The sequence below is a fragment of the Neolamprologus brichardi genome, chromosome 23 (assembly GCF_056152115.1).
Source record: "Neolamprologus brichardi isolate AB-2024 chromosome 23, ASM5615211v1, whole genome shotgun sequence".
Lineage (NCBI taxonomy): Eukaryota > Metazoa > Chordata > Actinopteri > Cichliformes > Cichlidae > Neolamprologus > Neolamprologus brichardi.
This window is the reverse complement of record NC_142125.1, coordinates 1,458,638-1,483,725: the sequence shown is the minus strand read 5'-3', so window position 1 is coordinate 1,483,725 and position 25,088 is coordinate 1,458,638. Positions and strand designations below refer to the sequence as shown.

General features: G+C 41.9%; 1 protein-coding gene across 1 annotated transcript in view; it reads left to right on the top strand.

Annotated features, from left to right (window-relative positions):
- The window catches only part of xpr1a (xenotropic and polytropic retrovirus receptor 1a), an 87,477-nt gene that overhangs the window by 46,382 nt on the left and 16,007 nt on the right, over positions 1-25,088 (top strand). Inside the window, exons 3-9 of the mRNA XM_087836914.1 lie at positions 13,578-13,679; positions 17,891-18,111; positions 18,218-18,367; positions 18,451-18,534; positions 20,775-20,856; positions 20,933-21,120; positions 21,237-21,416. Of these exons, the coding sequence (XP_087693040.1) occupies positions 13,578-13,679; positions 17,891-18,111; positions 18,218-18,367; positions 18,451-18,534; positions 20,775-20,856; positions 20,933-21,120; positions 21,237-21,416 (1,007 nt within the window). The remainder of the gene's footprint in view (positions 1-13,577; positions 13,680-17,890; positions 18,112-18,217; positions 18,368-18,450; positions 18,535-20,774; positions 20,857-20,932; positions 21,121-21,236; positions 21,417-25,088) is intronic.

Sequence of the window (25,088 nt, the reverse complement as noted above, 5' to 3'; positions counted from 1 at the left end):
CAGGGAGGGGCGGGGCCATCTGCTGTGATTGGTTGGGGTGAGAGAAGGAAGACAGGATAAAGACATGCTGTGGAAGAGAGACAGAGGTTAATAACAGATATGATTCAATGCAGAGAGGTCTGTTAACACATAGTGAGTGAGAAAGGTGACTGGAAAGGAAAAACTCAATGCAAGAGGAAATCTTTAGTAAAAACTATAACAAAAACTCCGAGACTCTCAGGGAAGTCGTCCTTACCGTAGAGACCGACTCTGCAGCGACTCGTTCCATGAAATCAGATCTGATGTGAGATTAGATTTGCTTCAGTTTTGTGTGACTGATCTGCTGCGTGACTTTGCATACTAAGATACTAATTCCTGCTCCTTTATTAAACTACGAACTGCTGCCAGGAATACAATCTGCATTTTCCGAGCTGTGGGAGACTGTGTGAAGAAATATGATATTAATAATGACTATCGCATTAGAAAGCAAGCACAGGCTTAAGAAACGACTCTGACAGCAGAATGATGTTACTGATCAAACAAAGCTTCCTTTTAGTCTACAGTATCCTGAGAGCAGATTTTACACACAGGCGGTTTTTCTTATATTATTCTGGATCTCAAAGACTGTCTGAGATCGACTGAAGCTGAAAAGTCCAGCCGAGCTTTTCACCCAATGAGATAAATCAGACAGCTTCATTTGTGCTGCTATCAGTTTGCCTTTTCTCTATCTACCTGTAGGTAGATGCAGGCAGTCGGTGAAACTCTCAGAGAAACTATCCTGATCTTCAAGGAGGAGAGAGGGAGGGGTCTGAGCCAAACTCTGTGTCACTCTGACTGTCAGAGATAACACTTCACAGCAGTGGCTCAGTGAAGTAAGAAGGAGAGGAGAAGAAAGGCAAGAGATAAAGACGTTTGCTCAGACTGACGCTCACACGCTGACTTTTCTTTTGCTTTGCTTTTTTAGTTTATTTACTGCCCTCTAACAAAGTAGGACAGGCATTAATTAACTTTCCCATCAGCCCCCTGCTCTCACACTGTGTGGACTGTAATTGTTCCTATTTCCTCTCTCTCTGTCCCGTCATGCCTCATGTTGCTTCCTTATTCCCAGTTAACCTCCTGCATGCTTTCAGCCATGTTTCCTCCTTTACTGACCTACAGCGACATGTAAGAAGGCCTTAAGCAAATGTAGTGAAAAAACAAGGGTTTATGTCATGCATTAGGAGTTTAGTTGCATTGTTTCTTGTTAGTTCTCTTTTTTATACATGAAGGACAAATTATGGACAAAACTCAGCCTGTAAAACAAACGTGACCCAGTTCGTGTTGTTCTCAGAAACTTTGCCTGTTAGCGTGCGTCCATCAGCCTGTTGTAGCATTGTTGTCTTGTTTAGGGACTCGCTGGGGTAATTGCTACACAGCCAAACTTCTCTGCATCTTTTGTACTCTCCTAATTACACAGTTTGATTGACAAGTAAAAGTTTCTGTCTTGAACCTTCCACTCTGTCTGTTCTGTTTCTACGACGGGCTTGTTTGTTTGTTTTGAGGCATTTTGAGCTCATTTCTTCTCCAGCATCAGTACCTTGGACAGATCCAACACACCACTAGCTCTACAAGCTACAGCACTAAAAGTCTTGAGTCACATTATTTCTTTGTCTCTTAAACTTTTAGAGATTTACTTACCTGGATGATTGAGAATGCATCAAGACTTGTTTCTTTGTATTTTGGCCCTAAGACGCCAGACTGTCCAGTCATTTTCCTGGTTAATTCTTTTGCTCACTTTTTCAGTCTGTTTCCTTGACCATTTTCAATCAAATGCTTTTGTTGTTTGTTAAGACGCTTAACAATGAACCAGTGATGTATCTACACATAGATAATTACAAAAGAACACATTTTTAAATTGTTTATTTGGGCATTTTACTGCTGTCCTTCTTTTCTTTAGCAGAATCTAAAGAAAACTGGTAAGAGAAAAACATTTGACAGGCATAAAACTGTTGTGGAGATACAGAAATTCTTTTATTGCTGCCATATAATCTGCATCATTATAACTGCATTAATAACATTCTTTACAGCATTATTTCATCTAATAATATTTCTCACAGTATTGATATTGCATTAAAGTTGTTTATTGAAGATGTTCATTTGAGGATCCATTATGTTAACAGAAGTATTTCATACACATTGCATAGTATTTGTGCTCATTAAGAGTTGTTGCTTCGTCTACAGAGGGTCTTAAGCTTTGTGAAGCGCGACGTCTTCACGATCTATTGTGTTAGAGACTAGAGCATAGAAGGATAACTGCAATACATGCTTACAATACATATAACACATATAATCTGTGTCAGGCCTGAGGCCTTAACTCATTTAGCTTCTAACTGTATTTTAGTCTACTTGGCAACAGATGACCAGAGTCAATAATTAGCCCCAGAGGTCCTGAGGGCTTGAAGTTTCTTACCTTGTATGGGAGGTGTTATAGAAAAGAGAAGTTCTGTGTCTATTGATGTCTGTGATGTACCATTCACTGCGACTAACGTCTTTAACCTATTTTACACCGTTTGATTGCACTTTTCTGTCCGTGGTTTGTCTCACAGCTCTACATTGATCGATTTCGCAACACTGTGTTTTTGCAACAACACGGTGATTCCCAAACAGCTATTAGCCAAACATTTGGCATATCTCAGCATGTGGAGTGTGTCCATAAAACATTTTGAGGAAACTGGACAAGTGGAAGACAGAAGAAGAAGCAGCAGCCTTAAAAAAAAAACTACCTGCAGCAGATGAACTGTATCTGAAAGTCAAGCCCTTGAGAAGCAGGAAAAAGTCAAACAAAGACCTGAAACAGGACCTGAGAGATGCATCTGATGCTTTAGTCCAGGGGTGTCCAAACCCAGGCCTCGAGGGCCGGTGTCCTGCAGGTTTTGGACGTGTCCTTGATCCAACACAGCTGATTCAAATGGCTAAATGACCTCCTCAACATGTCCTGAAGTTCTCCAGAGGCCTGGTGATGAACTAATCATTTGAATCAGGGGTGTTGACACAGGGTGAGATCTAAAACCTGCAGGACACCGGCCCTCGAGGCCTGGACACCCCTGCTTTAGTTGATCACCTACTAGTCACTGAAGCCTCATCAGAAATGGTCTCAGTGGAGGTGTGGCTTAAAATTGATGGCAATCAGAATCAATCAGTCAATCAATTTATTTATTTATGAGTAGGGATGGGTATTGTTTAGGTTTTATCCGATACCAGTACCAAACCGGTACTTTTGAAATGGTGCCGGTGCTTAAACGGTGCTTAAAGAATGGAGAACACAAAATTGGTCAAAAACTTCTCATGTTCAGCTGTTTTTTTGTAAAAAGATAACAATGTTAGCCTTTTCTGCAGCTATGGGGCATATATGGTTTCACTCTTGGCTGGAAGCAGCTTAAACAATGGAAAAAACACAAACTTTGTCCAAAAACCTCTCATGTTTAACTGTTTCCCACTTTTTCTTTGGTCATTTTAGCCTTTTTGTCCAGGGTGAAGGGAGTATCTGCCATCAAACAAGAAGACAGCTGCATGTAGCTATGATGATGTTTGCTAGTTCACCTTACATGCATTAATGTAATAACGTGGTTAGCCTACTCAACGTAAATTACACACGAACAACATTAAGCTACTCACGCAGAGAAGAACGGCTGCTGCTGCATCATCATCCTCATCATTTCCAAAGTGTAATGTGAAAAAAAAAGTGGAAAGTGGAATCCAAAGTGTATCACAGCTCAGGAAAATAAAGCACCGAAATGTGCGCTGCTTTTCGGTCTGGTTACTACCGTTTATGTCAGAACCGGTACCCATCCCTATTTATGAGCACATTTAAAAACAACACACGTTGACCAAAGTGCTGTACATAGTAACAAAAGTAAAAAGTAGAACAAACACACACAGTGAATAAAACAAACTCAGTCACAATTAAAAGCTGCAGAGTAAAAATGTGTTTTCAGACGGGATTTATAAACGTCGAGTGTTGGAGAGATCCTAGTATGAAGAGGCAGACGGGCACAGCAATCGCAAAGGCCCGGTCCCCCTGGATCCTGCTGACAGGGACAACTAGAAGCAACTTATCAGCTGACCAGAAAGATCTGTTTGCAGTGTTTTTAGTTAAAAGATCAGAGAGGTATGACGGAGCTAATCCATTTAGAGACTTAAAATCAATTCTACAATGTACTGGAAACCAGTGTAAACGAGCCAAGACTGGAGAAATATGGCCGTGCTTACGAGCGCCTGTCAAGAGTCGGGCTGCCTCATTCTGAACTAGCTGAAGACGAGCGAGCAGAGCCCGGCTGATGCCAAAATAGAGACGATTACAGTCGTGAGGCCTGGATGAAGTAAAGGGACAATGATCATGAACACACCGTTGCAATAAAAACAACACACACAGGGGAACGCCACAGTCATGGATCGGCCTCGCCAGACCTCAACATCACCGAAGCAGTTTGGGATCATCCTGATAGATATCAGAACAAAAGCCAGCAAACATGCACGCTTGTTGGAATCATACAAAACTCTGTTTTTGGTTCATTTTCTGTTTCCATGTCCGTTTGAATAAATCGCTGCAGGTATTTTCCATTTTCCCGGCTCAAGACAAAGAAATGAGAATCGCTGCATGTTTACAAAATGCAACAGTGAGTTTGACTGCAGACGTGCTTTAATGGCAGTTTTAAATTTGCTTTCCTCAACTCTAATAATTCTAATTATTGCTGCTGCTTTCCTCATAAAGTGGTTATAGTTGATATTTGATTCAAGCCTGTGTAATCTGATTAAATGCAGATGTGTGTGTCTCTCTTCCAGCTTCAGAGCTGTAAGATGCTCCAGCTTCCACCCTGAAGATATCAAACTCTTCATACACACTTAGAAGAACCGTAAAGATAGATTCAAACTTTAAACTACCAAAATCCTTCCTTTAGAGTTCATTCACACCCGTGTTTCTCCCCCCTTGGCCTGTCTCTCCTCGTCTGCCCAGTATAGTTTTCTCATCATTTTCCATCATTTTTTGGATGTTTTGTCTTCTCTCTCGGGTCCAAAGATCACCTCACACCCCATCTGGCCTCTTGCTTGCACTCTTTCCCTCTCGTCACTTGGCTGTTGGTAATTTACTCGTCACATGTGCCTCATTTGTTTCTCTCGCACACCAAGACAAAGATATTAACACTTTGCAGAATGTGTCGAGTGTGTTTGTCTCTGTCACATCGTACTCACTACTGTACATGGGTCTATTTCATTTTTTTAGCGAGCTGCTTAGCTTGCAGTCTGCCAGTATAAATAGTACACAATAAGCTCGGAGCTGCTGCGGTTCCTCACCCTTCCTCCGGTCCTCCCTCGCTGGCAGTCTCGCCCGGTGAGTGTGCATTCTTAATGCTCCCCTGGCCTCGATGAGGGAGATGATTGGTAGAATTAATTGTGGCTGCAGGGCTGAATGGGAATAAGTGAGAAAAAAAGGCGCGATGGGGGAAGGGAGGTGGAGGGGTGGGGGTGTCGGGCTGGTTTTACTGTTGTGTTTCCTCCTTGCAGCCTGGCACTAGAGGATGTTGAAGTTGTTTATGTGAACCCACTCTTTTTGTCTCCCTAGATTAATATCAGATCTGAGTTAAGTCGAGTCTCTTCGCTTTTATAGCTCAGTTTGTCTTTCTCTTTGTTCAGGATTTACACCTGTGCGCTTGCAGGGAAGAGATAAGTGGAGCTAATACAGCGGCAATCATAATGTAATGGCCTTTTCAGCTCCCCTGGCAGCAATGCTATCAGAATATAGTGTATATTGCACAGCGAGGTGTCGTTAAATGAGATAAATGGACCTTAAAAAGAAGGACGTAGAATCGGCGTGTGGAGAGGTTCATGTGTTTGTTTTGGGGGAGTTATGAGAGATGAGAGATGATGTCCTCCTGACATGAACACCGGTCAGTCGTCTACATGAAGCGTGCGACAGCGTAAAGGAAAATAAAAATTGTCTGAACTAAAAAATAAATCAATAAATATATAAAGAGTTGATGTGCGGGTGTATTCCTGTTCTTGTCTCCAAATCTTGCTCATGGTTGGCGAGTTAGAGGCTCCATGAAGGATTTATATGCTGGCGGTACGGAGTCGCGTCATAGAACGCCTCTGTGGGAATATAAGAGGTTGGGGGTGGGGAGTGTGTGTATGTGTGTGTGTGCATGTGTGAAGTGTTTCAGGGGTGAGTGTGGTAGGGTTGTGGGGAAGCTGTCTCATCATTTATTTATACAGTCTACAGAAGAAGGGGTTAGCGGCGAGGGGGGGGGGCTGCCTTCTGTACACCGCCCGGGGAATACTGCAGGTCAAGAGTTGTTTTTCTAGCTACCAGCACAATTCTTTGTCTGAAAGCGTGAAGCCGGTGAATCAACACAACATGCTGGACTGGATCTCCTGTTCTAACGGCGTGTTGTATCAACGTCTGTCGAACACGGAGAAACTCAGTCGTTCCTCTGTGGCTGAGACAGCAACAATGTGCTTGGGTTGCTTCATTTTCTCTGATTACAAATTGATTATATACACATGAGATTGTTTTTTATTTTAAACTACAGACTGGGAAAATATTTAAAATCAAGACCTTTGGCTCTGAAAACCTGGGAACAGTTTATACAAATTACCTGTTTTTTAGGCTTTCCTGTGTATTTTCTTTAAAGAAGTTGATCAAGTCCAAAATAAGGACAAACAAAGCCAACTTCCTTCTTACATTGTGTGATCAATAGAGGTGGGAATCACCCAACATCCCACGATACGATATTATTGCAATTTTTTTTAAATATTTTGTGATATTCAGATTCTGTACATAAAGGTAAACTTTATCAATATTCATTTTCTCTAATATCAAAGTCTCACACTCAGTCTTTCTCTCATTTCAGTTTGATTGTTGACAAACTGAACGGTTTGTATTACAGTCTAGTCCAACTTAACTGAATCAACCATCTGGTACAATTATAGCTATTCTGAACTATGCAGTTTATGAAAACTATGCAGCCCCTTCAGCAACTGAAGAATTTGAAAGTAAATTAAAACAAAATATAATTTTACATTAAATAAAAAAGTTTTAAACTTAATTAAAATAAAACATGTCTTAAATTAAAATAAGTAAACTGTCATGTTTATTGCTGCCAAAAACAAGTTAAACACATTTGGACAGTGAAGGAATGTCAGGATTCTTGCTCAGAAAAAGGATCAACATGCTCTGAAGTCAGAGCACAAAAACCTTTTTGTAACAAAATATCGATTTCTGCTGTCCCTGTATCCATACATTATTAGCAAACAAAATATCACCATGCTACACAGTATCCATTTTCCCCCACCCCTAGTGATCAACAGACTTATATCTCTTGAAAATGGAAAGTATGTGCAGCGATTTATTGCAATGTGCAAACATTCGTGGAGACACAGTGTGCAGGCCAAAAACAGTGCACAAGCACCTTTATTCTTCAACACAGCCTGAACTCTGTTAGGGAAACTTTCTTCTTGAAGGACCTTCAAAGCTCTTCTTTGGATGTTCGCTGCCTTTTGTTCCATCCTATGATCCCACACCGCTTCAGTGTTGTTGTGGTTTGGGCTCTGTGGAGACCAATCCATGACTGAGTGTTTAATTTTGTGTTTCCTGTGCAGGTTTACCTTTACTGCACTCACGGTGTGTTTGGGATCGTTGTCATGGTGATGGTCGTGCATAATTCCATCAGATCCCCAAAGCGTGACACAGGCTCCACTGTGGTTTACACTCAGTGTTGGACCGTTCTCCTGACTTCCTCCATACACAGTGATCTGAACCAAAAACATTTGCCTTCATCACTCCATAAAACTTGTTGCCACTGATTTTTAAATTCAGTTTTTTGACAGATTGTTACTTTAAAAAGTCTCAAAAGATACAATTTAAAATTGGTTCTTTGCTAAGTTGTCTGTCAGTGTGACAAAGTGGAGGAGCAGTTGCAATGCTCTCCATTTGTCTCATACGTGTTTACCTTTTTTTGCACATTGTACACATTATTCTGTTTCTATGTATTTGCTATTTGTCAAGTATCATTGCTTCACTCACTATCCCAGGTTTGTTTGTGTTCTGTTGCCGGCAAATCAAACATTCTGCAAATTAAGCTAAATACTCAGTTACATGTTTCTTTATATTTTATTATGTTACAGATTAAGTCATTTGTTCATACTTACTTTGTTTGTCTTTTCAGTCTTAATAAGGGTCAGGTGTGGGGAAACGCCTGCCTGCAGGTTAAACCAAGTGGAGGGGTTTCTTTGTCCGTAGAGATGCTTCCTTTTGTTTGTGTTAAGGTTTAGAGGGATTTGTTGAATGTTTTTCCTTTCGTTAAGACTGCCATTTAGTTGTGTAAATGTGCATGTTAGAAGTGTGTAGAGGTTTTGTGTTTTTGGATAGTCTGTGTAGAGTTTTAGATCCCTCAGTTGAGTGGTACTGGCTGGGCAATTGAAGGGAAATTGATGGCCCTATTTAATGCCAGTCTCTACCAGATGCAGGAGAGAGGAGAGGTGAGCTGTGTCACCAGATCCATGTTTTGGTAATAGTTTATCTGGGGAGGAAGTTTTGTTAAGTTACATTAAATTAAGTTCACTGTAATTAAATTGCTCACCCAGGAACCCTGAAATGTCTGCATAGTCTGCTTCCCTACCACCTTCTTTGACGTTCGAGTCTGACTACTTCACAGTCAGCTGCTACATAGGTTTGTATCTTAAAGAAATAAATATTCCAGGTACAGGACTGAAGACTATCAGTGCTCGGCTGAAACAAAAACTTCTGACCCTTTGGAAGCAAAATATAGTAAAAAACATGGTGGTTGGCTCAAGACTTTTGCACAGCACTGTATGTTGTTGAGGTTTATTGTTTGTTTTCTGTGCATTTTCACTCAAGGCTGAGAAAAATAAATTTGGGCCTCATTGCTGCTGAGCGCACCGAGTCAGCGCTCGTGTTTTACAGCTGTTAAATGTTCGTAAATCTAATCAAACCATATATTGATTTTTCTCCAGCTTTGGATAAATTACAGCCTAGAAAAATAGTCGTCATGTAGCCGCGAGCAAAATGAGAAGCACGGCTGCTGTAAATTTTCTGTGGTGATTGGTCGGGTATATAAACGTCTTAATTACTGACTCAATGTCCTCACAAATCCTCTGAAGGTCCCGTTCAGTTCTACAAAAACAGAAGACAGTTGTGTTTATTGCTGAGACCTGAGGTGTGTGGACAGAAGTAATGCACACAGTGTTCAGCGGGACACAAACACAAACACATCCAGGATTACAGTGGACATTGTGGCACCCGCTGGAAGACGGGTGGAGAGGGGTGCACCTGTCCTGCAGGTGTCACAGAGGGCCAATGCCATCTCCACAAAAACAGGAAATTATAAAACAGGCAGAATAATGCTTAACTGATGAATACATGCATATCATTGGAGCACAACTTACCTAAAGTTTGATAACACTTTTTATTTCTTACTTTAAACTTTCGTGAAGCTTCTTATTCGTGTAGTGAAAGCTTGTGAAGCCATCTCAGCTATGAGATAATGAGAGCACCCACACTGTGTCGCTGACAGAGACATTAACATGAACACTGACAGCACTGATTAAATCAAAGATGCGCAGCGCGCCGCAGTCGTTGTATGACTTTCAAATGTTCCCATAATTAGGTTTCATTGCGTTTCTTCAGCAGTGACACGTGAAGCACGTGAAATGTAACTGTGAGGTGTAAACGGTGCTCATGTATGCTAATAAAGATGGAGTGTGGGTTTGAGAGGAGCTAGGTGCCAGGATCCCTGCAGCAGCAGCAGCGAGCCTGTTAGTGAAGCCACAGCTGTGAGGACGCAATCAAAGATGAACCCTGCTCCTGCTGTTGCCTTTGTTCCTACACATCACAACACCTCGAAATGCATCAGCATAAAGAGAGTCTGTGTGCTAGCTTAGCAGAAAGCAAAGTCCTACCTGAGAGCTGCCCTCACATCTACACTTTCATGCAGCACAGCTCCTCTCCCACTACCACGCTCGCTCTGTTAGTCAGAATCCAGGGTGGAGAACATTTCACAGTATATGTGGGCTTCACCCAAAATGTGTCTGAACATGTGATTTAGTGCTCGACACGCTGATTAAAGAAACAAATGTTCTTCTTTCATTCATCAGAATCACAGGTAACGTTCCTGACATTCACCTGCCCTTTACTGAGCACCACGGGAAGGTCGACATCAAATGTATTCGTATTTTTAAAAAAACACGGCAAAATATTTTGTCTCTTAATCAGCGGTCCCCAACCCCCAGGCCTCCGTGAGTCGTTTGGTACCGGGCCGCGAGAGTTGAGGCTCAGGTGTGAAATGTATAGTTTTCAGGGTTTTTATTGGTTTTCAGCGTTATTTTGTTATCGTTTTTATCGTTTACTCGGTTTTCCTGGGTCTTTTCACGTGTGTTATGAATAAATCTTCTTTTTTTCGGTACCGGTACTAGTTTTATTTTGTTGTATTTATCCACGACACCTTAAAGGCCGGTCCATGAAAATATTGTCGGGCATAAACGGGTCCGTGGCGCAAAAAAGGTTGGAGACCGCTGCTCTTAAGTGACGCCAGTTTGGAGTTTTGCAGATTCTCGAGTCTTCTGTACAAACTGCTGGTTCACATAAAAAGGTCTTGTTGGAGTTTATTTTTAAGAAAAGGTTTTGAATTTTTCATGATTGAATGGTTTTATATATATTTGGTTATATTTGGTAATCGTGCTGAATGATTCACAGGTCACTAACTGCTTTACTGTGTCTCCCTCCTTTAGTGCTCTTCCATGCAAAGTGTTCATTAGCAGGCCAACCTTTTACTTTGAATTACATTACAGCTCAGTTCGCTGCTCGCCTGCGGCTCTAAGTGAAGGAGTGAGTTGGATCATTAGTCATTGTGCCGTAGCACGCTGCCAAGGTACTCAGTCGTTCAGCTAAGCTGCTAATACTAGCCAGCCGATTGGTCAGCATCCATCCATCCAGTCAGTGACCCCATCAGCCTGCAGGTGCTGAGCTACCTGAGCTGCAACTGGACCTGAGTGATGAGACAGACTGGAAACCATCTGCTTCTTTTTAAGTCACTCTTCTTCTGTCCACCTTTCATTTGTTCTTTAGTCGATTTAGTCGATGTTTTCTATTCTTCTGGTCTCCACTGTTCATACTTAACTTCCTCTGTAACATAAATATTGTCTTATTTTGCAATTATACTTACTGTACCTCAGTCTGTACCATAATCTGGTCACTTTCTCCTCCTCTGCAAACTACAGTGCATGACATCTGCATATTCATTCATAAATAAACCGGATGCAGTTATGATGTCATGATGATCTGGTTTGGAGGTTTTTAGTTAGAACTTCTTTTACACATGACGTTTTTGCTAACATGGACGCTATTTTGTCAGCAGGTGTTCCTCTCTGGTGCTTCAGAGGATTTGTAATTTTACAGCTATTCATATTTTCACCTGTCGAATAACCTTTTAATTAACTTATCCGTTGATTATCTTTGTGTGTGGGGCTGTGCAGTTTTTCCATTTATTCTTCTTGTAAAACGGTTGGACTTTAAAACTTCTATCGAAGATTGTTTCACCTTCACAGTCTCATACACTGCTGTTTGTGTGTGTGTGTGTGTGCGTGTGATATCGACAGGCTGCTGCCTGCGGCTTTCTTTGTTATTACTGTAGCCAATAGAAAGCCTGTCCACATGCCACCTGCAGCCTAGCTTACTCTATATATTAGCTTGTGTTTACAGAGTTGTGTAACCGGTGGATCTGACAGAAGAGCTGCTTGATCCAGCAAACCAACATTTCTCTTTGTTCCACTTGAAATGACCTTTTTCATTTTGCTGTTTTGAACATGACAGACAGAGTTGAGCTCAGTCAAATATTTATGAACAAGTCCGACTCTCTGAATGTATCCGAAACCTGTTTATTATTATTATTGTCACACTGAGGAGCTCCATAGTTTCCTGCTTCATTCCTGGGAGAGATAATAATTCCTTTGGGGTCATGTCAGGAAGGGCATCCAGCATAAAAACAGCTGTCAAATCAAACATGCAGTGCTACCCGCTGATGAATAAAGGCTGTCTGAGGATTTGAACATCATTTCAGTAACGACCTGATGATGAATTTAAAGCAGTGTTTAGAACATGCGCTGCAGATGTGAGCGCACGTGTGCACGTGTGCAGTAACTGGCCTTCGGCTGCATTTAAGCTCTGTCAGGTGTTGGGTAGCCTGCTGTGAATGAGGCAGAGGATCATTTGAGACGGAGCATCAATGCTGATTGAATTGGCTGGTCCTGAAAAAGACATGCAGGGTTTTGTCAGACAGTGGAGAGACAGGAGGAAGCTGTTGATCTAATTGTAGCTCTGAATGGACGTCTGTTTGCCTCGTCGCTGATGAACCTGTAAAGGATACGTGGTGTTTTTGGAGGATTAGCCAGTTGGCTAAATCACCCAGTCACTGATAAACATAGATGGCAGCTATTTAAGGCTGCCACAAACGATTATTTTGATAGTCGACTAGTCACCGATTATCTTTGCAATTAGTCGACTAATCAGATCATCATCCATTGGACGTAAAACGTATAGATTATTGCACCAGCAGCATCTGCTCTTATATAACTATCATTAGCTTACAGCTTTAAGTGTTTCAGGTATGTGCTAAATAAAAATAAAGACAAGATGATAGTTTATTAAATTTTAATGAAATTTGCAGATTGTTTCGGTGAAGTTTAATAAACTCCTTGCTATCTAAAATATAACAGGACACCGGAGTAAATTCTCGAGCATCTCACACTTCTGATAATCAGCTGTCTGCTTGAAGTTTATTCAGCTGTGTAAAAACTATAACTTTAATCTCAGCCAAACCGATTTACTCAGGAACAAATAAAATACCAATAAAAGCCAAACAATAACATTTTTAAGTTATCTAAGTGACTTATATATCATGTTTAACCTGAGTAGCGAAAGAGGCGGTGGGTTTGAAAACGATTTGCCGGGAGTCCGGTGTTCTCACGGCTCTAGTTAGCCTAGCCCCCGGCTAGCTATCGAGCTAGTGGGTAACAGACGTCTCCGAAAACGTCGGAGCGCTTTTGAAAATATGTGGTGTCTTGATAAACTGAGCAGATATTTGAGGTTTACACAGCTACATTCTCGCCTGAAAATATGTTAAACGTTTATTTTGTGACCCAGAAAGAATAATAAGAGTAATATTAAAACTAACTAGCTGCCGCCATTGTTGGAAACTGAGCTGGGCTGCGCTATGAATTCTGGGACACAGCTTCTTCTTCTTCTTCTTCGGGGTTTAACGGCAGCTGGCATCCTTGTACATGCAGTGCTGCCATCTTCTGTTTCAGTCCGTTATTACACTCTTAAATCCTACTACTTATTCCTGCGTCTTTTGTGATCTTACAAAGCTTCAAACGACGCGTCAACTATTAAATCAGTCTCAATTGCTCTAATTGCTTTGGCAGCTGTGGATTTGTGTACATGAGTGGAGTGGGAGTCCCACAAATGATAACCTGCTAATTTAGCTGAATGCTGCAGTAAACACACTCACCACTGCTAATAACCATCGTTTCTTTCTTTCTTTTAACAGTCACAGATGAAGACACGGTGAAGAGATACTACGCTAAGTTTGAGGAGAGGTTTTTCCAGACCTGTGAGAAGGAGCTTCTGAAAATCAATACTTTCTATTCAGGTATTTATTTACTTCACTTACTCTCGAGACAATAATTGGCGGAGATTATATTAAATCAAGTCGATTACAAGAGGCCGTCTCAGAAGAATAACTGAAGAAATTTCATGGTGGCAAATTTAGAAAAATCAATGTTAAGCAATATCGCCTTAACTTCATTTAAAAACAATACTTCCATCTTTGAACGAGCTCTGGAACTAATCACAAATCAATGCTTTAACCTGTCTTCTATAATCACATATTGCATGTAAATATGTAAAGACTCCTCTCAGCTGTATCCTCATTTACTTCTTAGCAGTTTTGCATAATTCACACTGTTTATTTACTCTGTGCTGAGTTCAGACATGGCCAGCAGTAGTCGCGTTGCAGAGCAGGCCTGCCTGTGTGTATTTCAGGGAGTGAAGCGGAGAATGTGTGCACTGTGTAACATGAGATGGAAGCCATAATATATTCTGGTATTCTGGTACCAGAAGGTCCTGAGCTCCACTCTGAGTGAAGTGATGTTATCTAACAGCAGACCGTGCTTCCCCTGGAGGCCATTAATGAAACTGCAGACTTGCTGAGTCAACGGCCGGCCAAGGCTGACCGGGAAGATTGTCCCAGCTCGTGATGATGGGGTGTTTCTGGCAGACTGATGGCGAGAGCAGCAAACAGACGTGGTGTAAATCACTTTGGACCTCGTTACCATGAAGCTGAACCAACTTGTCTTGATTTTTCTCGGAGCATTGCTGTTATCAACGCTCTTTCCTTATAAAGGCAGCTTATAGAGGACGCCGCGGTGTCACGATTTGATGAGAGAAATCATCATCAACATATTTAAATGACCACCAACCATCGTGATTTTTACTTTCTACAATAATGAGAGAAAACGCTACAAATTTTGAAACTTAAACTGCCGTTTGGGTTCAGTTCTGTTGTTTAAATGTGATGTCACCTATAAACAGAGATGGGTAACGTGTTACTGTAATCTGATTACTTTTTTCAAGTAACGAGTAAAGTAAGGGATTACTATTGCAAAATCGGTAATTAGATTACCGTTACTTTCTTGTAGGAACGCTGCGTTACTGCGTTACTAAAACCGTGATTCTTTTGCGAGAATGTCTCATGACAGTGACGTAAGCGAGTGCGACGTTCGTGACAACAGCTGTGTGCAGATCAACAATGGATCATATATCGAGTGCAGAGAGAGTATGAGCGTGCAGCGTTTAAAGCGTGGAAGTACTGACCTTACTTTGAGTTTGATTCCATAAAAAGTGACAAAAACATTAGTGTCCGTTGTGCGTGGGAAGAAAACTTCTTTTTACAGCGAAAAAACCCCTAAACTTCCAAACAAGCACCGAGTAGCTACGACGTAATGGGAAACTCACAGAGAAACTCGCGGATTCTTCCACTGACCGCGGCACACCTGCACCAGGGTAACCCTCCGCCTACCCCGCTCCTGCTTTACAGGTGAAAATAGAGCAACAGGACCGCTAGTCTTTGACTTTATTTATTTTCTGCTGTGTTTTACTTGCATCTATTTGAAAGACTGAGTGTAAACACACAAAAATATTTTATTTTATGTGCTGGAATGTGCAGAAAATAAGTTTAAATGTTAAACTAATTTCTTCCAGTCAGAGAATGTTGCAGATAATTAAATGTTTGCTTGATGCATAAAGTTAAAAGATTAAAACTAATAAAACAAGTTTTAAAAAGAGACTTTTCCATTTGATTACATTTTGTATGATGATTATGCAGAAAAAGTAGAATTGGGCTGAAAGATCTATCGCTTTATCACCTATTCAGGTTGTAAATCATGTTTTTAAAAAGTAACTAAGTAACTGAGTAATTAATTACTTTTGAAAATAAGTAATCAGTAAAGTAACAGGATTACTTTTTGGGGGAAATAATCAGTAATTAGTTACTGATTACTTTTTTCAAGTAACTTGACCAACACTGCCTATAAATAAAACACACATTTTTCATAGTGCAAGTCTGAGGGTTTTTTTTCTCATTAAACAAGAAAAAAAGAATCATTTAATAAAACTGGGCTGCGAACGAAACTTAGAGGATAGAAAGTATTGATCGATCACGCTAGTATGTCCATATACTAATACCAGCGTTGGTAGTGATACTATAAATATTTAGATCAATCTGCCTACCTCTACTTTATAATTGGCAGGTTAGTGCCTGTTGGTAGAGCTCAGTAGTGCCTTTTAAAGAAAACAAAAATTGCATGTTATTGTCTGTCAGTGAAGGACTGAATAACGAATAACAGAAGAAAACAGTCATTTCTGTGTCATCGTCTCAGTGTGACATGAGTCACATCAGGGTTACAATAGTGAGTCAGTGAGTCCTCAGCAGCTCCGAGGTTGGTTAATGTTGTGCATGAAAACATCAACATCTCCTGTTTATCTTCCACACACAGGAGGAGATAAATTGCGTGCTGACTTTACATAAGACACTTGCCTTGACTGAGGGTCCCTGACCTCTCACAGCCATCCTGCAAAGCGCTAGAATCCAGTCTGTTGGACAACAACACTTTCATCATCGTGGATTAAATACACAACAAAAAGAAATGAAGAAATGCTGTTTGAGGCTGATAGGATTTCACCCTGTCACTTTCTGGAAGCTGAGAAAGAACAAAAGGTGTTTGAAATCACCGCCACAGTAAAGCCAACGCCGCTGAAACCTAAACCAACCAACACCTGTCCCCTTCAGCTTCATTAGCCCCACACAGATGAACTGTCCAGCCACATCTTCTGATGTGACGCTGCACTCTTGACCTCAAGGCAGTCTGACTTTCTCACGAGCATTAAACGGAGCATTGGTTCGTATGCTTCTGTGCCTGCTGAGGGATTACTGCGAGTTTGGATGTCGAAGCAAAGTTTGCGCTTTCCCACGAGGGATAGCATAAAGAGGAAAAATCTTTGTCGGGCGGGTTCCACTCTTGTGTAGAAAAAGAAATACTCAGGGTTGTAGTAATATACCCTGTAAACATTGTTTATGTCAACAAAGAAATTGTGTCATTCTACTTTTGGATTGACGAGCATGAGGATGTGATGGAAACCAGGCCACTAAGCTGCCATCTACATGCAAACAACGATAAACAGATGTTAGCTTTACTTCTATTTTCAGTTTGAAAAAGAGTTTTATTCAAATACATTGAAGAAAATAAATAAAACAGGAAGTTAAATGAGAAGAAACTGGCTTCTTTTATAAATGATTAGTTATTCTTTTTTTGAAACAGGTTGTTCCACAAACCAGCCGGATGCAGGAAAATGTATGTTTGCACACAAACAAGAAATACTACCATGTGAACGGAGCAGGAAACAGCGAAAAAAAGGGGAAAAGAGGGGCTGCAGGTGGCTTTGAAAAGAAGCTTGTAGGTTTGGGAGGACACCAAACACCGGCCCAAATGATTAGTTATTCTGATCTGTTTCGGGTGGCTGTGCTTCAGCATATAGAGCAGGTCATCTGCTAATCAGAAGACTGGTGGTTCCCTGGGTACTCCGGTCTGCATCCCAAGTGTCCTTGAGCAAGTTGCTGAACCCCGAGTTGCTCAGGATGCATTCGACGTGCTGTGAGACAGAAAGCAGACAAAGCGCCGTATAAGAACCAGTCGTTCAACATTTAAACAAAGAGCAGGAGGCAAATGAGAGCTGCTTGTTGGAAAAGTGAGTCAACTGCAGGAGAAGTTAATGAAATGCAGGTTGCTGTCCAAGCAGCGTGTGATTACCCCTCCTCTCTCATTCCACATACACATAATGGTTCCTCAGTCTGCAGCATTCACAGGTCAGCCTGAGAGTCTCCATGCTTCTGCTTCCTGGAACAAGCAGAAATTAAGGATGCATAATCATTTTTATTGTCATTTGCTGCAGCAGTTTTTTGCATTTTAACATATCGAGGTTAAGCAGCAAATGACCAAAGTAAATGTTTATGCAAATGCAGGAAGAATATTAAGATTTCCAAAATAAAAGTCCAAGCAAACCAACAACCTGTTGTTTAACAGCTCCGCTGGGCTTATTAGTGCTTTTATTATTTTTGTATTACTCTAAACATCCTCTAAAATGTATAATATTCATTATAATATGTGCAAATACACAGTGGCTATAATAACAATCAACACGCTTAACAGTAGATAAAACTGGAAGTTGTGCTGTGCAAGTGTAAACATGTGTAAACGTGTGTGTCCACAGCACAGTGTGTGACATCCTTTCCTTGTCCGTCTGCAGAAAAGCTTGCCGAGGCCCAGAGACGATTTGCGACGCTGCAGAACGAGCTGCAGTCTTCACTGGACGCTCAGCGAGAGAGCAATGCTTCGCCCGGTCTGCGGAAACGCAAGACCAGGTTCCACCTGTCGCAGGAGGAGCGCTGCAAACACCACAACATCAAAGACCTGAAGCTAGCCTTCAGCGAGTTCTACCTCAGCCTCATCCTGCTTCAGAACTACCAGGTTTTTAGTGCATCTGCACACTCAGATCACGAGAGGTTGATCACACTACATATCCTTTCCAGTCTGGTGTGGTCTGTAGCTGCTGGTTTCTTCTTGTCTCCCACAGAACCTGAACTTCACTGGTTTCCGTAAGATCCTGAAGAAACATGACAAGATCCTGGATACGTCCCGCGGGGCGGACTGGCGTGTGGCTCATGTGGAGGTGGCACCTTTCTACACCTGCAAGAAGATCACACAGCTCATTACTGAGACGGAGGTGCCTGCCTGCCACACGTGGACTTTACTACATGTGTAGAAAAAACGAACATGTCTGAAACGAATGGTTGTTTTTGTATCCAGACCCTGGTGACCACAGAGCTGGAGGGAGGCGACCGTCAAAGGGCCATGAAGAGGCTGAGAGTTCCTCCTCTGGGGGCAGCTCAGGTCAGAATCACAGCTGATTACACTGGAAACACACCTGTTCATACACAATCAGCTATATGAACAGGTGAAGGAAGTCACTCTGAACATGGCGTAGTCGTTTGTACCACACAGGCTAGGCTGAGTATTTCCAAAATTGCTGCTCTGCTGGGATTTTCCTGCACAGCCATGTGTAGAGTTTACTGATCTGATACTACAGATAATATCTGGGCTAAAATGCCTTGTTGATGTTAGAAATCGGAGGAGAATAGCCAGACTGCTTTGAGCTGACAGGCTGAAGGCAGCAATAACACAACCAAGTTGTGCAGAAGAGCATCTCTGAGCACACATGCCGAACCTCGAAGCAGATGGCTACAGCGTAAGACCAGAACAGCTGCTGAGGTTAAAGTTCACACAGGCTCACAGCAACCAGACAAGACTGGGACTGCTGGACAGGATGCAAGGAGACGTGAAAGGATGGAGCCATGCTTGTATCCTCAGTTCAGGCTGGTGCTGGTGGTGCAATAGTGTGGGGGTTACTATGGTAGCTCCAGCCTACCTGAGTATTCTTGCTGGCCATGTCCATCCCTTTATGGCCGCAGTGTCCTCATCTTCATGGCCTCCACAGTCACTGGATCTCAGTCCATCAGAGCACCTTTGGAATGTGATAGAACTGGATATAGACGGCAAATATGCATCAACTGTCGATATAGACCAAGATCTCTGAGGAATGTTTCCAGACCCTGTTGCGTCTAGTCTTAAATAATTAAGGCAGTTCAATAAAGAGAGATCATTTAGAAAAACTGAACATTATTTATTGACTTAAGGGATTTGATTTTCTGAGCTCTCCAATGAACCATCATAGCAGAGTCGCAGCAACAACAGTGATTAGAACAGGATCCCCAGAGTGTCGATGCTGAAGGTGAAGTTGGAGGTTAGGACAGGTGGACCAGGGTAGCACGAACGAGAGTCCAGATGGCAGAAGATCAGTGATGTTTACAGAACAGAGACTGAAGATGGGGCAAGAAAGTAATCAAACCAGAGTAATAATGTCAGTGTTGAGTTTGTGGATGTGAAGAATAGACTAACAGCCTGAATTTCAAGGAAAGCAGGTCAATCAGTGATTATTTATTATTATTATTATTATTAACCTTTATTTAACCAGGAAAGTCCCACTGAGGTTAAAAACCTCTTTTTCAAGGGAGACCTGGCCAAGATAGGCAGCAGCAGGTGTCTCACAGGCAGCAACAACACACATCCAACAATAAGTGAAAGAATACAAATAAAATAAAATTCAAATAAAATAAATAAATAAATTTAAAAAATCAGTTAAAATGACAATCAATCTAACTGAAACAGTTGCATGTTATGGACTTGGCCTCAAGGATTCGTAGTTTAGATTTAAAAGCACTTAATGAAATAAATTCAGTCATTTTCCTTCTGCAGTTTGTTCCAAGCCGACGGTGCTAAACGGACAAAAGCTCTTTTACCAAGTTCAGTTCGGGCAAATGGAGCAGAAAGCAACAAGTAACCATGCGGACGAAGAGGATACGACCAGCATGTTTCATTACAAGCAGGGAACATAGATAAGAAGGCAGCAACCCAAGTATCGCCTTCTATATAAAACTGTATAAATGAGAGATCATCATCAATTATAGATCATCTTTATTGAACTTGGACAGAAGCTTCATTACTTAAGTCAAACGTTGCTGCTGAATGTGCTTCTCATACTTAAACCTCCCCTGTTCTGTAACTGTGCTGCTGCAGATGAAGAACAAATGTTGAAATGCTTGCTGAAGAATATCCCAGCATGCAATATTTTTGCATTTGTCTAACTATAAAAAAAATACAATTAAAAGCAAAACACTCCAGTTTTTAGAAGCAAGAGAAATAAAGCCAGCGGGGTGAAAAAGGCAAAGGAAACCATCCGAGCCTTCAGTATTGATTTTATAAGTGCCTCGACTCTGTTGAACAGACGGGATATCATTCAGGGGAAAAACAAGCTCTCCAATGCATCTTTTGCTCCGGCATTAATTACTGTCACGTCTGGTTTAAAGTGTGTAACATGTGAGCTCTGTATGCATGTGTGTGATGAATATATTTATGCTTACAAGCAGGTAAAAGGAATGAAATTGGTTTAGAGTCTGTGACTCATCGCTGCGTGACGTTTTGTCTGAATGACACCACATGAATGCTCGGCGTCTTTGGACGTGTTGGTGCGAGTCGTCACATTAATCCAGTTTATTCCCGTCTGCCTGGTTCAGCCCGCTTTGGCCTGGACGACCTTTCGCGTGGGTCTCTACTGCGGCTTCTTCATCATTCTCGCCATCTGCTTCGTTATCACTGGTAAGTCTAAGTTACTGTTTTCACCGGCGTCGTAGTTCATCTTTATGAAGCAGTAAACATGCTGTGGTTTGTTCAGGTGCCGTGTTCTTCCGCTCGGAGAACGTCTGGCCTATGGTGCGCATCTATCGGGGCGGTTTCCTGTTGATCCAGTTCCTCTTCCTGTTGGGCATCAACACCTATGGATGGAGACAGGCTGGAGTCAACCACGTGCTCATCTTTGAGATCAATCCACGAAACAACCTCTCACACCAACACCTGTTTGAGGTGAGAAAAAAGATGTTTCGTCTTATAGAAGATCCTGGAAAATTGAATTTATTCAGATTTTTGGGTTAATGGTGATCATGTGTCTTTTAATGCCATTTTTCCTTCCTGTGCTGCAGATTGCTGGTTTCCTGGGCGTGTTGTGGTGTCTCAGCATCCTCTCCTGTCTCTACTCGCAGTACACTTACATCCCCATGCAGGCCAACCCTCTCATCCTTTACGGCTTCATGGTGCTCTTCCTCATCAACCCCTTCAAGACCTGCTACTACAAATCACGTTTCTGGCTCCTCAAATTGCTGGTCGGTTAACTCGTTTACTGGAAATGCTCCTTTAATGTAACTAGTCCATGCCCATGCTAGAGTATTGCACACTGATATGCTTAATCACAATGAGAAAAGTAAACAAATAGGGGTGAGAGATGATGTTTATATGCCTGAAAGCCCGTTGCTAGGTGGTTTGTGGGCAGGTGGAAATAAATGAGATGCTATTGTTAGGAAACTAAAATGATAGACTGCTTTCATAAGGTGTTGTAGGTTTAGAAAGGCAAAAAACAGGTTGCTAAGTGGTTGCCAGGGTCTGTGATGACATCACTATATACAGCTCAAAAAAAAGCTAAAGTATAAATCAGAGTTTAGCATCAAGTCAATTAAACCCGTGGGCATTGATCTATCCACTTAAGTAGCAGAGGTTGTTAATAAGGCTACGTTCACTCTGCAGGTCTTGATGCTCAATTCAGATTTTTTGATCAAATCCGATTTTTTTGTCTGCTCGTTCACACTACAAATAAAATGTGACAGCAAACGCGCTCTAGTGTGAACGCTCAAAGCGGCCGCATGCGCAAAAGAAGACGTCACACACAACGCGCTCTGTTTAGACCCAGACCAACAGTATGTTTGACTGATGGCCTTAATATAAAGACTTCAGACTTCACGTTTCCCAATTTTTGCTTTATTACATAATAATGTAAATAACCTAATAATGATCCTTATTGCTGTTTTACAGGAGCGCTGCTTCAAAGGATAGTTGCAGATTTCTGTCAGAATCTGCAGATTATACAGAACAAATAAAATGTTCCCGTTTCTCCAACGTTGTCTTCCCAACAGTTTCACCGGATGGACAGGAAGCGTTCGCGATGTCTTCTCCGGTGCTGATAATCGGCGTCTGTCTCGTGTCAGTGACGTAAAAGACGGATTTAATGCGACATGACCATCAAACAGCAGCTTTCTAAAACATCGGATATGTGTCGGATTCAGTACCACATACGAAAGTGACCCAGATCGGATTTGAAAATATCGGATTTGTGCCGTTCACACTGTCACACCATGATGGGATATGGGTCGCATAGGGTAAAAAAAAATTGGATTTGATGCGCTTTCGCCTGCAGTGTGAACGTAGCCTAAGAGGGGCACCAATGAGACAGCCCCCTGCACAGGAACGATTGTACAGGTGGGCGCCTCAGGCAGTTTTACCTGTTTTGCTGTAGTTTTGCCTTTAGCTGGGGTGAATGTCACTGCTGCCAGCATTAGGCACATGGACGGCTGTCAGGTATCGGGATGAAATCCTTGGACCCATCGTCAGACCCTGCGCTGGTGCAGTGGCTCCTGGGTTCCTCCTGGGGCACAACATCCAGGCAGTTCCTGGAGAACGAAGGAACTGATACCATTGACTGGCCCCGCGCGCTCTCGACTTAAATCCAATAGATCTCCTCAGGGACATTGTGTTTCCATCCATCCGATGCTCCCAGCTCAAACTGTCCAGGATCTCAGTGATCAGGTCACCATCATGTCCTGACATTGTCAGACATGCATAAAAGCACACGGGGGCTGAAATTTGACCAAACTCGACAAACCTGCCTCGTCAGTTTTCACTTTGATTTTTGTTGTCTTGAATTCAGCCCACAGTAGATTTCCTTTCATTCCTAACACATTGCCACACATTTTCCTGAGCGGTGTTCTCTCAGTGTTTGGTTGCTTAACTCCTGACTGCGTAGGAGGAGTTTGCAGACAAAGAAACAAATGCACAGGCAGACAGAGATTTGGTGTATTATAGTAAGATACCACCTACCATACTTGCTAAAGGGAGTTGTGTGTTGAGTCACTGGGTATTTTGCTGAAAAGTCTGTAATTCAAACTGGATGCATGCTCCCAACAGTCAGGGTTCCTGCAAGTCCAGTAGCAGATATTTACAGCTGTGACACAGCAGCTGATACGGGCTGCTTTAACAACATGAACCCAGTGCACACACGACGAGAGGGTGTAAGACCCCTGCTCTGTGTGTGCTGAGGAACGAACGCTGTCAGTGTCGGAGAGAAAGACACAACTGTGGCAAACAGAAGGTTTATTACGCAGACGTTTGAACTCCTGAAGAGAAAAAATATTCTATTCTTTCAATAAATCCCATAAACACCAGTGAGAACATGTAGAGAGCATACAGTAGCAAGCACGAGGTGTAATTAATTTTGTTCCTGTGTTAATTTGGCATTATTATCCGAACAACAAAGATTTAAAATAAAAACAAAGAAAAATCTATTAGAAATTAGTTTCTGAGCTGTGTCTGCTTTTCTAGCATTTTCTATTTTATTAACCTGCGATCAGTGTTGGGGAGTAACGGAATACATGTACCGCCGTTACGTATTTAAAATACAAAATATGAGTAACTGTATTCCGTTACAGTTACCGTTTAAAAAGGTGGTATTTAGAATACAGTTACTTTGTTGAAATAAATGGATTACACGGCGGTACTTCCCTGTTTCATATTGTGGCGGGTCAGGCCTGTTTGGGTTTTGTTTGACAGCTACGTTCTGTTGTTCCAGGCGGCAGCGTTACGGTTGCCATGGTTACAGGGTGACCGTGTTTCCTGGGTGAGGGAGGCCTTTTTGTTGTTGTTGTGCTAAGCTAATAGGCAGAATGCTACAGGTATAGCTCTAAAGAATGTAGCATCAGCTAAGCTAACAGGCAGAATGCTACAGGTATAGCTCTAAAGAATGTAGCATCAGCTAAGCTAACAGGCAGAATGCTACAGGTATAGCTCTAAAGAATGTAGCATCAGCTAAGCTAACAGGCAGAATGCTACAGGTATAGCTCTAAAGAATGTAGCATCAGCTAAGCTAACAGGCAGAATGCTACAGGTATAGCTCTAAAGAATGTAGCATCAGCTAAGCTAACAGGCAGAATGCTACAGGTATAGCTCTAAAGAATGTAGCATCATGGGCAGTGTAGTCCGTGCTGCAGGGAGAATGGACTGCCATACCCGTTATGTGTCTGTGAGCGAGGGAGGGAGAAAAAGGAAAAGTACGAGCTGTCATCGAGCAGAAACGGGAGCTGGAAGCATGTAAATATAATAATAACCACTGCAGCCAAGAAGAGAGCCTGACGAGCCCAGCTGTAAGTAAGCTATTAAGACTCGACTGTACACCGTGTTCGTGTTTTCCTCTGAAACAATAAGTTCTGTTGGAGCAGCCTTTCAATGCCTCTCTCTGTCTCTGCTAGCAAAGTTGACCCAGACAACAAAGTAAAGCTAGTTTTCAGCTACGAGCCGACACAGAACCCACCGTATTAGCCAGAGGTCCCTTTACTACGGTTCGGAGCCGCGGACCTTCAGTAACAGTAATAAATCACAGCAATAGTACATTCATGTAGTTGTAAACAGCATGATAATATATTAAGTAATCCAAAGTATTCAGAATACGTTACTCTCATTGAGTAACGTAACGGAATACGTTACAGAATACATTTTGGGGCATGTAATCTGTAATCTGTAATGGAATACATTTTAAAAGTAACCTTCCCAACACTGCCTACGATTTAAATGTGTCTGCGCACATGTGTGCACGCGTCTCTATCTCACACAATGAAGCAGGTACGATTCAGATATCCATCTCAAACCTCGTGTTTACAAAGCCCTCCTGTGTTACTCTGTCCTTTGTCTAAGCTGTGATAGGGGCCTGTGTGTGTGTGTGTGTGTGTGTGTGT